Source organism: Schistocerca serialis, chromosome 3 (assembly GCF_023864345.2).
Source record: "Schistocerca serialis cubense isolate TAMUIC-IGC-003099 chromosome 3, iqSchSeri2.2, whole genome shotgun sequence".
In the NCBI taxonomy this organism is placed as follows: Eukaryota; Metazoa; Arthropoda; class Insecta; order Orthoptera; family Acrididae; genus Schistocerca; species Schistocerca serialis.
Window position 1 is genome coordinate 977,606,520 of NC_064640.1, and position 19,076 is coordinate 977,625,595.

The window sequence follows — 19,076 nt, forward strand, 5'->3', positions numbered from 1 at the left end:
AATATACAGTTATAAAGTTAAAAATAGTCTTAAAATACAATTTGGCTCTGAAATTTATATAAAAATAGTTTTGAAACTACTAAGAGATGGCCATTACTGCTTCCAGAGCTTTAAAATAAACTGTTCTAGATGGAGTGTATAACAGGTACAATGAGGATTACTGGACAATAAGAGAAGTGTGTAAAAGTGTGAGATTGGTTGTATCTAAATGACTGTAGGTGTAGCAAAAAAGGAAATAAATGTGCAAGTTCCTTCCTTAATCTACATACTACCATAACTTACATTTTACAGTGTCTTAATGCCTTAGGCTTTATCCCCCCATCTGTGTCCATCTAATTCTCCCCCATCTCTTTGTGTCCATCACTTCCTACCCCTTTCTCTCTCCACATTACCATTCCCACACCAGTAGGACATTGTTGGTTCTTATACCCACAGTATTTCTTTCCCAACAGTAATTTATATGTGTACCAAATTTGGTTGAAATCAATCTGAAGGTTTAGCAGGAGCTTTTTACCCATGGCTTTGCCCATATACACACATCACATATATTTGTGCAAATATTTCACCTATATCTCTCACAAATTTCCAGTTTTGTTTTCATGCAGCTCAGATTCTATAATGTCATTTCCTGAACTATGTGTTGTAGAATGATATAATTTTGCAGGTACACCCAGTAGTATATATGGATACTGTCTGCAAAGTGTGCTTTAGATCGAGTTAGTAGTAAAGAAGTAGTAAATTATAATGTCAAGCATGGTATAGCATTTTTTCATGCCTCTCAGAGATTATGACATCATATCTACTGAACTATTCATTGTGCAATGGTGTACTTTTGCAAGTACATTCAGTGGTATACATGAATACTGTTTGGAAAATGTGTTGCAAATAAAGATAGTGTAAATAAGTCTGAAATGGCAGTTGTACTGCATGAACAACAAAAATGTAGTTAGCAACAAACTTCTTTTACTTTCATCATTCTGTGTGGGGTATCAGAGAGATAGAGTCTCATAAAGGCTTGAAATTATGTGTCAGGTTGTTTGAAAGGCACTAAGTGCTCTCATTCTCAAATACTAGATGAATATATTCTGGCTATAACATGTCATGAACTATACTTCTTTCCACCACAACCCATTTGAGAGGTAGGTGATTTCCCCACCCCCACCCCACCCAACCCCCACCGCATAATTTATACAAATTTTCCTTAGCTTATAATGGCAGATTATATAACCATTAATGATCAAGATGTTTGTACACTTATTTTTGGTTTTTTTATTTGTGATGAATCCATAATAGTTTCACATGGCACACGGAGACAGTGAAAGACATATATTTTGTGATTAAATATCTGCCATTGTCTGTATTTCAGTTTTTGAAGTTTTATTTCTGATATATATTTTGGAGTGAAAGCTCCATCATCAGGGTTTTCAACGTTCTCATGAAACTTCCCATCTTGAACTGATGAAGCAGTCTCACCTGCACATTGTGATTAACTGTTTCATAGGTGTCCCATGGTGAAATTGCTCAACATTATCTGCTTTTTATTGTACATATATCATCACAGACGTAAGGAAAGATTGAAAATATGTCAAAGGACTCAGTCATATCAGTAAAATATTTAAGAATCACATTATGATTTATTGGGAAAGTCATATTAAATTAAAGTTCATCTATCAAGCAAAGTGTTTAAACTTCACTTGTGCAACCTACTCTTGAATACTGTTCAAGTATTTGGATGCTCATGATTTAAGACTGTGGTGATAATGTTGTAACAAACAGGGGTAGTCAGTTCAGGATTTTTGTGAAGATTGTCAGGGCTCTTAAACTGGACTAGTTGGAAGAAGGATGATGATCTCTGTATGAAATATGTTGGTCAGATTTAGGAAACCAATATTTGAAATTTGGTTTAAAATTTTTGTACTATCTTCATCTTTTATCTTATTTAAAGAACGCAAAAACATGGTAAGAGAGATTATATGCATCTATACAGACAATCAGTACCCAATACTCCATTTATAAGTCGAAATAGAAGAGGGCTGAAAAAAGTGTTACATAATTCTCCAGGAGGTAATATTGGTCATAACTAGAAGATAAGCTCATATAATGATACATCCAAAAACCAGTACCTGTTGAGATATGGACCAGTCTGTCTTCTCATTCCCATCTGTCAGTCACATAGAAGTAGACACTATAGGCCATGGTGCATATAACTACCATGCATCCTGACACATTCTTCACCCCTTCTTCACAATGAATTAAGCACTCTTTCAAATATACCTGGCTCTATTCAGACTGCGTCACATGCTTTGGTCACACGCTCCTGTAATGTCTGTACATTGTTGATGGGTTGGGTATATCCCAATGGTTTTAAAAGTTCTTAAAGCCAGAAATTAGATTCAGGTCTTGTGAATGGAAAGGCCATGCTATTGAACCTCCTCAACTACTCCATTACCCATGAAACATTGCAGTGAGGTGGTGTCACACAATCCTTAGAAAATTGAGAGGTGCCCCATTGTGTTGCAGAAACCCTAATCATTACCTTTCTGCAAGGGTATAGTCTCCAATAGTGCTGGTAATCCATCATTCAGAAATTGGTGATACAGAGCCTATTGATCTGCTCAGTAGGGTGTGTGGCCCATTGAATTTGTCACCAACAGTTCCTGCCCATGCATTGATACTGAAGTGATCCTAATGCACCACCTTCACAACTGCTCAAGGATGTACATGTGCCAAAAGGTGTGTATTGTGGTAATTTACTGTACAGCAGTAAGAGGGCTTACATTGCTGAATACTACACATTACTCATTACTAGAAAAGTGGCCCACACCTCAACAGGTATTGTTTTCTGAACATATCACTCTAGTATTGTTTCTTCTCGCTTTGACTAATACTCCTCCTAGTAGAAACATGTGACACTTTTTAAATGCCCCGAACAACTCTTGCTTCACACACCAATGAATACCATTTTTTTACATTTGATGGCCTGCCTGTATGGGTGAACTGAGCTGTGTTTTGCTCTTTTTTATAAAATCTCTTCATTGCTTTCATAGTTTCTTTGGCTGTAGTATTTCCCACTAGACCTTCACTGTCCACTGCCATAAAAAATGTCATTGATGAGTTCTCTTCTTTGCCTTCTTGTTCAACAACTGTCATGGAAGAAATGACATGACGGTAATTCCTGTAAAGAAAGGTTTATTGCGTTTTAGCTGCCCAGCATATATTTAAAATGGAACCTGCCTGCAGATTTAAAATGAATAGTTTTGTTGGATGTAGAATGGCAGCTGAGCATAGCAGATCATATGGCTTCACTGGTTTCTTTTAAGGCAACATTCATACGGTCATGAAACTTCAGGTATAGTCCTTCTTTCTTAGTTGTTATGGTGATACAGTTGTTGTTAATTGTTAGTATGTTTCACATAGTGTTGTGGCATTCAAATTTATGGGATCATTCAGTTGCCACCTACTGTTTTCCAAAAGTATAGTAATTTATTAAGTTCATGTGTTGTATAGAGTGCAAACTATCTTCAAACATTAATTGAATGATTGTTTGTGATGGCAGCTCAGCAAGATCCAAATTCCTCAACTGATGGTTGACATAAATTCATGTCATCATTAGAAAATATCACTTGCATTCATTAACAAAGCTTTAAACAGAAAAATCTTAGAGGATGCAAGATTTTACAGGGGTAATATGCGGTCCTTCATGAGTGGCTTTTGTTACACTTAACATGAAATAATATGTCAAACACAATTATTTTTAGATCCTGTACAAACAGAACATGCCTAGCATTGATTAATTTTTCAAACCTTTTTAACAATATAATCTTACATGTGCCTTCATCTGATTCTTGATTTTGTTCTTACTTACTGTCATCGATGAAAGCATGATTTAGTTAAACATTACTTGCATCTGGTGAGCAGGGACTTAGTACACATTTGGGACTGGTCTATTTGTTTATGCTTACTGCTACCAGGTGTCCCCAACTTTAGCAGGCAATATGTGAAGTGTAAACAATAAAAAACACAATAATTTGTATGACATATTTGGTTGGTACAGTACTTGGAACTTCATATACATTTCTTTTTATTGATATTTCATTAAAAAATCCCAGTACTGGTACATGAATAGAACTATTAGTGTGTTATTGTTCTATTCTTAGACCGCAAATTGTGGACATATCTGATTTTAAAACTAATCCCCCAGTAAGTTTTTGAGAACAAACGCTTTGCTCAGGTCTCATTCTGTGACCTAAGCAAGGCCTTCGACTGTGTTGAGCACATGCCACTACTAGAGAAACTAGAATTCTACAGCATCAAGGAAAACAGTCTCAGACTATTAAAAGCTTATCTCAACAACTGTAAACAGGTAGTTTGTGTTGGTAAGGAAATGTCAAACATAGAAAATGTTAAAGTAGGTGTACCTCAGGGATCTGTACTGGGGCCCTTCCTGTTTCTGATAATGATCAATGACCTCCCCTCGTTTATTAGATCCACCACTGTATTGTATGCAGATGATACGACTTTTCTCCATAGCAGTAACAATCTTAATGATCTTAAAACCTGTGCTGAAAATACACTCACTCATGCAGCATATTGGTTCAGAGCAAATGGTTTCCTGCTAAATGAAAATAAAACTCAGCAGATAATCTTCACTCTAAGAGACAAGCCACTATCTGATGACCCTAGTTCTGTTAAATTCCTGGGAGTTTATTTAGATGAAAAGTTATCCTGGGGCCAACATGTAAACTATATTAGTAGTAAACTATCTAGAGTAATTTATTTATTAAGACAACTCAGAAATTGTGTACCTGAAACATACATCAGATCATCTTATTTTGCATTTTTCCAGAGTATAATATCCTATGGCATTATCTTGTGGGGTAACTGTAGTCATATACATGACATCCTATTACCGCAGAAGAAAGCCATTAGGATAATTACAAATTCTTCACATAAGGCTCACTGCAAACCCTTATTTACTAAACAAAAAATTATGACTGTAATAAACCTCTATATTATATAATGTCTTAATCTTTACGAAGAAGAACCTACAAGATGTGAAACGTAGAGAAAATGTACATTGTTACAACACAAGAAGCATCAAACACATATACACGCCTTACCACAGACTATCAAAATCAATAAATAGCTATGAAGTCACAGGGCACAAGCTATTTAATAAGCTGCCACATGCCATACAGGATCTTCCTGAACACACATTCAAAGAAAGACTGCATGAATGGGTTATTGCCCACCTGTTCTATGATATCAATGAATTCTTCAACTGTAAAATGCAGTAATTCAACAGATGACCCACTGTACATTTATTGTAATGTAAGCTAAAATATTTCAGTAGTTAATACCTTATCACACTGTATTATAAATTGTAACTTCATTTGACGTTGTCAATTGCTGTAATGGCCTAAAGACAATAAAATCTTTATTATTATTATTATAGTACTTTGTTCCTGGATACAACATCCCTGAGTCCATAAATTACTTTATTCATAGAAAAATGATCAAAATTAATCATGTCCCAGAGTAAACAGATAAACCCAATCTTTTATCTTTGAAAAGAACAATTAATTAATGACTTTTTACAGTTATGTTACTGATTCATTGTATTAATAGTTATCTTGGCAAAGCATTGCTTTATGTATGTTTTCCAAACTGTCAATTAAATTTTCTGCTGACATGCACGTAAATAATAACAAAATATCTTCATTGTTATAAAAAAACTGAGAAAATATATCATCATTAATTTTTTATTATCTAATTAGTTGATGGGAAAGAAGCACCAGTGCGGGAAACTTCTCGTACTCGAGCAATGAGAGACGCCCAGCCTCTGGATGCTACGGCTAATGCAGTTATATTTGCAAGTAGACAGCAGCAACAGCAACAGCAGCACCAACAGCAACTACAACAGCAACAACAGCAGCAGCATCCTAGTACAGCCCAAGATTTTCAAGTTGCTGAGACAACAAGGGATGGCAAGAGAGGTGTTCTCAGCCAGCTTATTGAAAAAGTTTGTACATTATTACGTAGTTCTGCAAAATATATTTTTTACTTGTTTTACACATGTTGTAAGTCCACTCACAGAAAATAAAATTTAATTTGTAAAGTTTATGTTTTTTCTTAGTCTTGCATAAATTTGATGCTGCTGCAAGAATATTTTATGTAAGATTCATATATATATCGTTACTTATCTTGAATATTCAGATAGCTATTTTACATGTTTGTACTGTTGTACACATTTCATTAGTCCTTGTTTTGTTCTTGTACTGTCAAAAAAACAGCATGCATATATTCTAAATTTCTTTTCATAACCATGCTTCATATTTTGTAGTTTGCTGACAATAGTTATAAAGTAGGGAAACATTCAACGGCATCAACTAACATATGCTTAGTAGATTTAATTCAGGAAGAATGTTGATTATGGGAAATATAATCAATGTCTAGCTCATCAGGGAAGATTTTTAAGAAAAAAGAAGTGTGCTATATGATTATGTACAGTAATACATTCCTTCAGTAATAACGTTAGGTAAAACTTAATCAACAAAATTCAACTGTTCATATTAAAATCATGCCAGTTTCAATGCTGGACCATTTTCTTTTAGGAGATGTGTTATTTCATATCTAAGAAGAAAATTAAGTAAATGTGGCTTTTACTGTTACTGCATTCATCAATACGATTTCATCTCAGATTATTAAAATTTCCCAGTGCAATCATTAGACTCAAGCAGAAGCACAGTCATTTCCTATTGTAATTTTGTTAATAATGATAAAGTATCGCTGACAGATCACTCAAAACATTTCAAAATGAAACCACATCAAGCAAAATATCATGCTGTTCATATACTGGGGCTAGTATTTTCTTTTTACTATTGGAGTTTTGATAGTGAGTTAACTAAAGAGTCTTTTATTAGTTGCTATGTATATTTCTGGACATGAATCCTTACAGCAAAATCTGTCTGATTATACTCTTCATATTTCTTCGTTCACAATATTTGCAGTTATCTGATCACTATATAAATGGCTTAATAGCAGTAATATATGCAGAAGATATCATTGTAGAATGCAGACTAAATTATAAATAATATTTTGTAATATATTAGTTTTGTAATTTTATTTTATTGTGATTAACTCATAGAGAAAATTATGCAAATTCAAATATCACACTAAATGTAAAATTGGTAAGCACAGAGATGCACACATTGAAGGTTAGAGAAAACTTGAGAAAAAGCAGGAATTAATTATAAAATGACATAATAAAAATATATTCAGCAGATTAATTTTAATTTGGACCAGATATGTGGCTCATCTCAAAGTGTGATGGCTCAAACTCAAAAACAAAAGAAAGCAAGGAGTATAGAGCTTTTCGGGATAAAGAAACGTTTTTGAAGAGTTAAAAAGAAAAAGAGATTAAGGAAATATTGTTTAATTATCTACATATACAACGTGAGACAGTTAAGACAGGCCACCTGAAATATACTCAAAATGAGTAAAGATATTGTGGTGTTGTTTTATCTGAAAAATTTTCTAATGTATGGAATTAATTTTTAACATTTATAGCTACTGAATAATGCATCACATTTTTAAATGGAACTGAATAATTTTTGTGACATGGAAAGCCTTCAAAGAAGACTTCATTGACATAATATGTGTGGAAATTGTCAAATAGTAATGGGATGACAGCACCACAAACTACCCTCCTGTCATCAGAAAATTAGGTCTTGTAAATATCGTCATTACTACCTGACATATTCCTCAGGTATGTTTTATGTGTTTACCTATGAACACACTGTCTTTGGTTGTTTATGGTGAATGCTGCCAAACCATTAGTGTTGGTGCTGTTGTATGCTGGAAGGTATCCTGACTGTGCAAAACACTCACTATCTGTCTTTACAAACATTATAATTTTTTAAATAGAAACTGGATGTGTGTAGAATAAAATATCCTAAAAAATGAGTAGCAGTTGATGAGAGAAATGCAACTAACATTTTGGCAGTGGTAATACACAATTCATATGTCACAGTGAGACAACTTCAGTGTGCAATATTCTACAAATATTACATACCAACACATTTGATTGTTTCCACATTTAACTTTACTGGTTGTTTCATGATGGCAACTTTCAAAATCAGTCACAGTGCTTCTAATTATGTTTACATGAGCAGCAAAGTTATGAGGTTTTTCTGTGCAAGATTTTGCTGATAGATGATTTGTCATTTGCAAACTATCATTCTTCATGGTATGCACAACTAGTCCACTGAAAACCTATACTGTTTGAACGAAGTGGATTAACAGCAAGATTGGTTTGATGACATATAGTGAGTGTATTTCAAGTAAAATATAATTGGTCCCTTGTTTACTTATGGGGCACAAAATAGCTATAACTATCTAGAGTTCCTAACAAATACGCTGCTGCTGTTATTGGAAGACATTCCACAGGTATTATATTTTGGAGTAACTCTTCCCATTCTAAAAAGATATTTTCGGCTCAGAAACAGGCAGTTCAGGCAATAAGTGGTGTAAGTTCGTGAATCTCTTGTCGACCCCTGCTCACGAGTCTGGGTATTTTGACATTGGCCTCTCAATATATATATATTCCTTACTGTCATTTCTTGTTAACAGTATTAACTTATTCCCAAGAATAATCAACTTTCACTCATTTAATACTTGGCATAAATCAAATCTATATCTGGATCAGACTTTCTTAACTCTTGTGCAGAAAGGTTTGCAGTATACTGCTGCATCCATTTTCAATAAGCTACTGCTTGAATTCAAAAATATTACCAGTAATCCACATGCTTTCCAATCAAAACTGAAGAGGCTCCTCATAGTCACTCCTTCTATTCTGTCGAGGAGTTCCTTGAAAAATTAAGCTTATTCATGTTGTATTGTTGACTGTGTTTACTTAAGCTTATGGACTGACTTTTTTCAGGTTCATAAACATTGTATTTTTATCTGTTATTACTTTTATGTTGTAATTTCATGTACTGACATATTCCATGACCTTGGAGATTAGCTCCTCAATTTGGTCGTACAGTACTTGATGTGTAAAAAAAGAAGTATGTTCCACTAAGTCTGCACTGATAATAACAGGCTATCTTAAGAGAATATTTGGAGGTTGTTGGAGTAGTCATTTGACAAACGCAGCATGGGCTGCACAATCAGCAAAGTCAACTCTCAGGAATATTATCTGTGGGGAAAATAAAAACAAGAGATCTACAAGAAAACACTGATAAATACCACCAAAAATATAAGCTACCATATAACACAGGCCTGTGATATAAGTCTTGACAATATTTAACATTCAGTAAGATGTATCCAGAATCAATTTATTGCAGGTATCCATGCTCAAAGTAAACATTTTGAGCACTTAAGTCATAAATATATGAACTGTGCCTGTATTGTGTGGTTGCTGCCTTTTGGTGCAAAGGAGCAGACATTTGTGGCAGATTTCTCCTGATGGCAGGCCAATCGTTTGTAGAGCTGTTATCTTGTTACTGTTTGACCAAGTTCCACACATGATATGTTGTAATCCCCTGTGAAGGCACTTCCCTATGATGCAGAAAATATATATAGTTATATATTTTTTTAAAGTGGGTATCATAATTCAGCAGCTGTAACCATAAGCCACTACTGGCAAACATAAAAAATTGTTACTGTGTCCACTAGCAGAAACCACATCTCATTATATTTACTCATTGTGAATATATCTGGAGTAGCCTGCCTTAGCTACCCCACCCTGCACATCAAGTGAGTGAAAAATGACTATCTAGGTGCCTCAGATGTGCCCTGATTCACCTTAATGTATTATCATGACCCCTAAGTGAGATTATGATGGAGACAGCAGAATTCTTGCACAGTCTTCCTCTCAGATCAGTTCCTTAAATTTTCAAAATAGTATTTTGTGAGAACAATGGTCCCTTTCTTCCAGAGGTTCCCATTTATGTTCCCCAACATTTCTGTTACACTTTTTACAGACTATACAAATCACCTACCTAGCAGCATGTCTCTGAAATTATTTGATGTCTGCTCTCGTGCCATTTGATAAGGGCTCCACTACTTTGCAGTTGGGTGCACTAACATATTGTATGCCATTTATTCCACAGGTATACATTCTGGAATATACAACACTTTGCCATAACTCTCCCAATAAATCATACACCTTCCATTCTTCTTTCCCTGTTAATGATTTTACATGGTTTTATCTATTTGAATTGGTGGCTAAGTTTGTAAGTATCAGACTGAAAATCCTAAAGCATGGGTTTACTCCTCAGTCAGTACTATGACTTTTTGTATGTTGCCTATCAGTTCTATTATCTCTGGTATTTACTTGATATATGAAAAATGTAAAGTTGTACTGCAGTTAAACTGCAGTTCTCCTTATACTGAATGGGGAAGTCCATTCCAAGGTCAAAAGAAGGAAAGGGTATACAACCCCCAATTAGATCATGTCTAGGAGAGCACTGCAGTTGCCAAACCAATATTTGCATTGATTACAACTATACTTTCTGTTACAATTTGATATCACTTCTTAAGTAATACCCTGAAACATTTAAGCAATTTGACAGATTCCAGAGGCTTATCACTAAGCTTTAACTCAAATACTGTCAGACTCAGGAACATAAGACGCTTGGCATTAACTGAATGTGTACACTGCATTTAGTTTCTACAACACAGTTTGTCTCTCTATTTATTTGTCAAAAGGACCTAGTCTTCATTTGGTAGCCTCTGTCACTATCTATATGCTTTCCTATCAGGAGCAAAAACTTTTACTTTAAAAGTTTTGAAGTTCTTGAGCTTGCCCATTTCTTTCATGATATCCTGTGAATCATAGATGAAGGAGAACCAGCAGATTCCCAGAAAGCATTTGACACAGTGCACCACTGTTGACTGTAATAGGATACATGAGTGGCTTGAAGAGTTTTTAGGTAACAGAACTGAGTATGTTGTTTTGAACAGTCAGTGTTCATCAAAGACAAAGTGAACTGTCGGGAGTGCTCCAGAGAAGTATGGTTGTCCATTCTTGTTCTTTGTATACATTAAAGGTATGATTAAGAGGGTGAGTATCAATCTGTATCTGTCTCTTAATGACACTGTAGTGTACAAGAAAGTATTGCCATTGAGTGACAGTAGGAGATACAGGATGACTTCCAGGTTAATGCAGATGGGTATGAAAAATAACCCTGCAGTGCTCAAATACAGTACTGGAGGTATGATGCTTAACACAGTCACAATGATTAAATATCTAGGTGTAATGCTGCAAAGTGATTAAAATAGGACAAGCACATAAAGTCAGCAGTAAGAAAGGCAAATCTACATCTGCAAATACATTACTTTTGCATACATTCTCCACAATCCACCATACATTGCTTGGTGGAGGCTATCTTCTACCACTACTAGACATTCTGTCTCCTGTTCTGCTCACAAATAGAGCGAGGAAAAAACAACTGCCAGAAAGCCTCTGTATAATCCCTAATTCCTCGTATCTTATCTCCATCATCCTTATGCTAGATGAACATTGGCGGCAGCAAAATTGTTCTGCAGTCAGCCTCAAATGCTGGCTCTCTAAATATGCAAAACAGTACCTTTTGGAAAGAGCATCATCTTCCATCCAGTATCTGCCAATTTAAGTTCACAAAGCATCTCCATAATACTTGCATGCTGATTGAACCTACCAATGACAAATATAGTATCCCACCTCTGAATAGCTTTGATGTCTTTCTTTCCTGGTGGGGATCCCAAACATTTGAACTCAAGAATGGGTCACACTAGCATTCTTTATGCGATCTCCTTTATGGATGAGGTACACTTTTCCCAAAATTCTCCCAATAAAATGTTGTTTAGGATTTGTCTTCCCTACTCCAACCCGACATGCTCATTTCATTTCATATCACTTTCAGTGTCACACCCAGATATTTAACTGAAGTGACTGCATCAAGTTGCACACTACTAATGCTCTCTTCAAATGTTACAGGACTGTTTTTCGCACTCATCTGCATTAACTTACATTTTTCTACATTTAAAGCAAGCTGCCATTCATCACACAAATTAGAAATTTTGCCTAAGTTATCTTGTATATTCCTAGAGTCACCAGCTATGATATTTTCCCCTACATCACAGTGTCATCAGCAAATAGCTGTAAATTGCTGCTCACCCTGTCCGTCAGGTCATTTATGTATACACAGAAATGGCAGACTTCAGTTTTTTGGGAGAATCTTAGGAGAGTTTAGCTCAGCTATAAAGATGATAACATATAGAATACTAGTACAACCTGTTCTTGAGTACTTCTAGAGTGTTTGGGCACCCCAACAGGTCAGATCAAAGAAACACATTGAAGCAATTCAGTGGCATGCTGCTATATAGGTTGCCAGCAGTTGCAATCAACACACAGGTATTATGGAGATGCTTCATGAACTCAAATGGGAATTCCTAGAGGAAAGAGAACATATTTTTCTGAAAAACTGTTGAGAAAATTTAGAGAAATTGAACTTGCTCCTGACTGCAGAACAATTCTGTTGCTGCCAACATCTATTTCAGTTAAGGACCTCAAAGACAAGATAAGAGACATTTGGGCTCATACTGAGGCATACAGATAGTCATCTTTCCCTTGCTCTATTTGCAAGTGGAACAGGAAAGTGAAGTATTAGTAGTGGTAAAAGGTAAACACTGCTGTGCATCATATAGTGGCTTGCAGAATATATATGTAGCTGCAGATTCATTTACTATTACTATCACCTAAAATCCAATAATGCAGACTTAATGTTGAGTATAATTTTGTCTACATAAAAATTGATACATTTAGTTTGTCTACTTTCATCATAATATTTCTATAAATATTTAATGAAGATGTGTATACCAAGTTGCACTGACTTTCTGTATGCTGCAGACAAGTTTAGGAACAGGTCGTCATAAAAATAGACCTTTCTGCTTACAATCGAATATAATTTTCATAAAATAGAAATGTTCATTAAATAGGTAGAAAGTAATAGAAGTATCCACTAGCAGATGATGCAAGCGAGATTGTTTAATGATAATATAATATGAAATATTACATGGTATCAGAGTGAGAGGCTGTAAGAAAGTAATAAAAGGCGAAAATGTGGGTGCTGTAGAATGAGCAGAACAGAAGATGAGGAAACGGCAAGATAAAAGAATAAGAACAAAAATTCATTATTAGTTGATAGATCACTACAATTCATTACATTCTTACATATATGTGTCTATCTCTTGGTTGGAGGAAATGACACCATCTCCACATTTTTGGAAAAGAAAGAGAAACAAATATTATATGTATAGTGGCAAAAAGTTTCTTTGTTTATTCAAGTTCACACTGCTATACACATTTTGCACCTATCCAAACATTCTCTTAACACACATTTTTTGCTGGTCTCCTTTGCCTGTGTATTGACTTCTTATATTCCCTGTTACATTTGGCATTCCTTTTACCTTAACCTACTTATACCTCCATACTTGTGTCTCCCAGTTACATCTAACATCAAAATGAAAGCTCTGTCTTCCCTCATCAGCCCTGTCTCTCTTCTCATTGTTCTGTTAAACTTGGACAGATGTTGCATAAACACTGTTGTATTGTCTACAAGCCATTCTTTACAGGTAGCACATCTTTGATAAAAGTAAATAATGTAAACATGATACTGAAAGTATCATTATTATTTTATATGCTTGTGAACTTCATTGCAACTTTTCAGTTTGACTACTGTATTTTTGTTCCATCCCATGCCCATATCTGATGGTATTTAATACGAAGTGTTCTGTTTCCTTAGTTCCTCATTTGGTCAAACATCTCTGAGGTAAATTTATCTTATTATTGAAATTGAAGTGAGTTGCAACGAATGCAAATATTTTATGCTTGAGGAAACAGTACAACAATAAATTCATGAAGTCTTTAATTTTTATGACACATTTTATCCACACTAGAAAAAAATATCTCTGGTTCTTTGTTACTGTTGTTTCCAATCATGCAGTGAGTAATCTGTATCAAACAAATAAACCTAAGATTGATATATCAGTGACGTGAGCTCTCATCCTTCAACAGAGGCTAAATTAAAGAACTAAAGCTTTTGGGAAGATACCTTTATCATGGAATACATTCAAAATATTCTTAAAAGTACATCTATACTTTTGCTGTATTATTGGGCTTTCCTGCAATGCTTGAGGTTTGTATCTTAAGATAACAGTTAATAGGAAACAAAATGTTGTCGTTAGAGCACATACATGTCTGCTGGTATTATAACACTTTACAACAGCAACAAATAAAATGGTTTCAGTCTGTGCAGAGTACATAACGATTTATGAAGATACTGGCAAAAAAGGATTATTGTACCTAAGAACCCAATTACCAACTGCTATTCAAAATATTATTAATTATCACAGATACTGCAGACAATGACTGGAGGAAGCAACGATACTGTCAGACCAAAAATATGGTTATGAATCTATCAACTACTTACGTAAGTGATAGTATGTGGTGTATCTGACTGCAGATAGAGTGCAGCCTTTCATTAACCATGGTACTAGGAGGGGGAGGGCAGTAAGCCCATTGTCCCAGCCATATTTTACCACAGGAAAGAACCCTCGTACTCATTTTATAGTTGACTGAGTGGACTTACATCCATACTTGAGGGACTGGAATGAGGAAAATTTCCCACTGCTACATGGGACTGAAGCTGGGACTTTCAGGGCTGGAATCTAGTGCTCTACCAGCTAGACCACCATGGCTACCATCAACCAATCATAGTGCAAAATAATAAAATAACACTAAATGTAGAATTTAAATGAAATCATCAGGTATAAATGAATGGGCTTGCCATTATAAAAATCAATACACTATGTTACAAGTGTTACAAATGTAGATAACAGCAAAAATTTCAAAACCTGTTGTATCAAGAAAACTAAAGCATATGGAAGTAAAGTGATATGTTATAATGTCAACTATTGAGATTAAATTCTGTGTGAAGAAAAAATGTTTCATTTTGAAAGGAATGGGTCCCAAGGGACCAACAAATTGGTAGTTTCTTTCAGTGTGTCTGGGAACCATTCAGAAAATTTCCATATATCATTTACGGTCTATAAATGTAATGTAAAGTGGTATATTTTTATTTGGTATGTCATATTTGAATTACTTGAAGTTATTTATAAAAGATATAGTTGAACTCATATATTTTCCTTATCCTACATAACCTAGTACTGTCACATAGCCTGCACCACTTAAATATCATCAAGACACCCATGCCCTAATTTTATGATACTACAAATAGATGTGACATTCAGAATTCAATTCAGGACATCAGCCCAATGTCCAATAATTAGGAACTTCATGCTGTCTGCTTCATTCCGTGTGCTAGCCTAATACCAGTGAATAACATGTATTTTACCACCTGAATAAAAAATTGTTGTCATCAAGACAAGTATGACTGTGATTATTGTGCTCTGGTAATATTGTCAGAGGAAATTAGTTTTTTTATTCATTCTTTATTAAGAAAGGGGGGCTATGTAAATCGATGAGAACAAAAGACAAACTGTGAATTAACCAATATACATAGCCTTGTGTTCCAGAATCACAATATATCACAAATGACTTAATTCACAAATTCAGTGCACTGACTTCATCATTTCGTCACCTCAGTGAATTAGCTTTGTGTCTGTCCATTCATGTTATTTCACCCGATATAATCATATGTCACTAACTGTATCATGTGAAACACAATTTTCTTTCTTTGAAAATTTCACCTTGAGCAACTAAATTGATTACCCTGCCACTTCTTTGTTTTTAATTCATCATTTTACTTAACATACAACTACAAATAGTCTGAGTGGTTCACTTTAAAACTGTACCTTAGGGCATAGTGAATCATTAAAAGGTTCACTATATTTTTGATATACACATTAACTGGCTTTAAGAAACAATAAAACTTCTTTTAATCATGGAGATTCATCCTCACACAAGATTTGTCATTGTAGGGAATGTTTCAAAGTAGATCAAAGCTGTTGGATATCATTTTCTTTCCCTGAGTCCTTTAATTATTCATTAGTAGACTCCATATTTAAGTAATAAACATCAGTGTATCTGATGTTTACTATAATTTTTTTTAAAACATGTACCAAGGCTGTTGAATACAAATTCATCCCAAAAAGTTGCTCTGCTTTTTATGTTACAGTTTAACTTCTTGGCAAAAACTGATATTATGAGCTAATTAATTTTGAATTTGCTGTATGGACAGAAAGCAGTTGTGCCACAAGTGTGTTAAAAATCAAAGTCCTCTTAAAAAGTAGGTAGTGTTACATACGTCAGTTAATAAAATAAATGGAATGGCCCTTGGTGATCAATCTATCATTTGCCTAAATTCATATGGAAGATTACCTGAACACCACAGCTATCATATCTAACATTTCATTATATGGAAAGCTTCAAATTATGTAACGCTGAGTCCCACTAGTAACCAAACCATATTTAACAAACAATGGCAGAACTGAAACAAACACTGCCATAACTGGTTGTGGACCTATATTCTGTATATTCAAATTAAGAATTCAGTGTATTCCTTCATGTTAGGCATGGTTGTTACATCTCATAGTCATACTATGTCATAACTTCTAGTGTTAAAATATAGAAATCTCATGTCATATGTTATCTCTTGCAAATTTAGCCACTGTTTGCATTATTTCAACCTGTAATGGAATTATTATAGGGGAAAATTCTGATAGAATGTAAATACTTTAGGACTAAAGGAAACCATTGATCAAAAAGCAGAATCATTGGGTCGTTGACAGGCACACACATAAAAGATAGAAATTTTGCTAAATTTCAAATACATTCTTTTGCAAGCTAGAATCATACGCACACACACACACACACACACACACACACACACACACACACACACACACACACACACCTCTTTTTTCTGTCTCGTTTATGTGGGCTTGTTGACAAATCAACACTTCTGTGTATCAATAAGGTGTCTCCTTTACTCCTAAATTATAATGGAATAAGTTTTCTGTTTGAGATTAACTACACTGTTCCTCCCATTGACCCATAGTGAGGAGATATTCAAGGATGTGGAACATGTCATAAAAACAAAAATACGCAATACACATTTACAAAAGAACTGATATGCTAATATTTCTTCTGCAGATCCTAAGTGAGATGTTCATCAATAATGTGGAAAAAGTAAACAAATTATACAGTTTTTTAGATATCAATTGAAAAGCACACCACAAAAATTTAAATATATACACACTAAAGTGCATAAAACAAAAAAGGTTTTCAAGGCTTATTTATGCAACTTTCTCTTCTTCATTGAAGCTGAGATGGAGTCAGGTATTTCATAGCACTTCATGTTACATGCTATAGTTAACAATAAGTATACTGATTACTTCTGCCAGGAAATTCAGCAGCAGAGAACAAGGAATTGGCCAGCAATAAAGCTTCCAGGTTCCTCTTAAACTGTATTTTGTTTGTCACTGGGCTTTTTATGGCTGCTGGCAAGCTATTTAAAATGTGTAATCCTGAATAACAGACACTTTCTGGACAATAGTGCTTGACTTTAAGTATTTGTAGTGATTGTTCTCATTCCTTCTGTTGATTCTGTGAACTGATCTGTTGGTTTGACAAGCTGTACATTATTTATGAAGAGTTTAATTAAGGAATAAATATACAGATAGGCAGTAGTTGGTGCACACAGTTCACTGATCTGGATTCTGCAAGACGTTCTTGAATTTACATCACGTGGACCCAGAAATGTTAATTTCTCTTGGTGAGCTGCTCCAAAATATGACATTATGGAGTAAAAGTAAGCAAAGTATGCCACATTTTTAATTTTATTTCACTTAGATCTGACAACATTCAAAAGGCAACCAAAGATCTTTTTAGGCATTTCAGTAGACTTGTATGCTCCTCCCAACTGATTTTACTACTATATTTTAATCTCAAGAATTTAACACTGTCAACCTCTTCTGTCTGCATTTGAATATCTTTATACAAATGTGAATGGGCACAATTTATCAATATCCATGAAGTCTGAAGCACATGCCTCTAGATCACAGGGTTCCCAGGTTTGATTTCCAGCTGGGTATGAGATTTCTTCACTCAGGGAGTGGGTGTTAGTGTTGTCCTAATCATTTCATCTCATCTTCATCAACACAGAAGTTACCAAAGTGGTATAGAAAGACCTGCACCAGGATTGCCACATGCTCACTTCATTTCATATCCATAAGAAAGTCTGCATTTAATGTCAGGCCTGTATTGGTGTCTTGGACTATTACCAAGCAGTCACCATATAACTCAATATCTCACCTAAGCATTTTTAATGAATGAAAGAAAAAAACTGACCTTCCTCAAAACCCATCCTTCTTGGAGAAGTTGAGAAACATCTTCATTTCTGTTGATACACAGCTGTTCAAATAAAAAATATTAGTACTAAACAGGCATCCTTTGCAAACACCCACTGCATTATCTGGTGCACAGAGCATGCAAATTGAGGTAAAGTGGTGCAACTTCATGAATTCTTCCATAACAATGTTCTATGCTGAGCCATGGTATTAATTTTTCACCACATATTTCAGCAAACTGCTGCCAGCTGCTGACACTCTATCTCTGGGAACTCTTGTAATTAACACATTGAAACTGAGTTTGAAAATTCAAATTGCAACTTCGGCAGCACGTAAGAGAAGCAGGGTGTAAAATGAAATTTTAAACTCATCCACTTCCTACAACAATAAATCTGTGATTTATTTAAGTCTTAAGTGTTGCAGCATCACTGGTTTATCTTTATCTCTCTGGTTAGTACTGGTTGAAAACATGATGGTTGTGTTCATTTCTTGGCAATTTCAAATTGTTAGTGATTTGCCCACTTGTATTATCAGGTGGTAATGTTGAAATTTTGTCAGTATCAGCACCTTTTTCCCACACTCAGTCTGTAGCTATATTTAATACTGCCCAATAGATTTATGTTGTCTGCATCACTCACACATCCTTGCAACTTTGTTTTTGTATAAAGACTTTATACGTTTTTCCACACTCCTTTCCCATAGCAGCAAAAATTCTCATT

The 19,076-nt window shown here is 34.8% G+C and overlaps 1 protein-coding gene across 1 annotated transcript in view; it reads left to right on the forward strand.

The window, feature by feature from the left end:
• Positions 1-19,076, forward strand: part of LOC126471415 (uncharacterized) — a 491,821-nt gene that overhangs the window by 385,076 nt on the left and 87,669 nt on the right. The window contains exon 13 of the mRNA XM_050099550.1: positions 5,778-6,022. Coding sequence (XP_049955507.1) covers positions 5,778-6,022 — 245 coding nt within the window. The remainder of the gene's footprint in view (positions 1-5,777; positions 6,023-19,076) is intronic.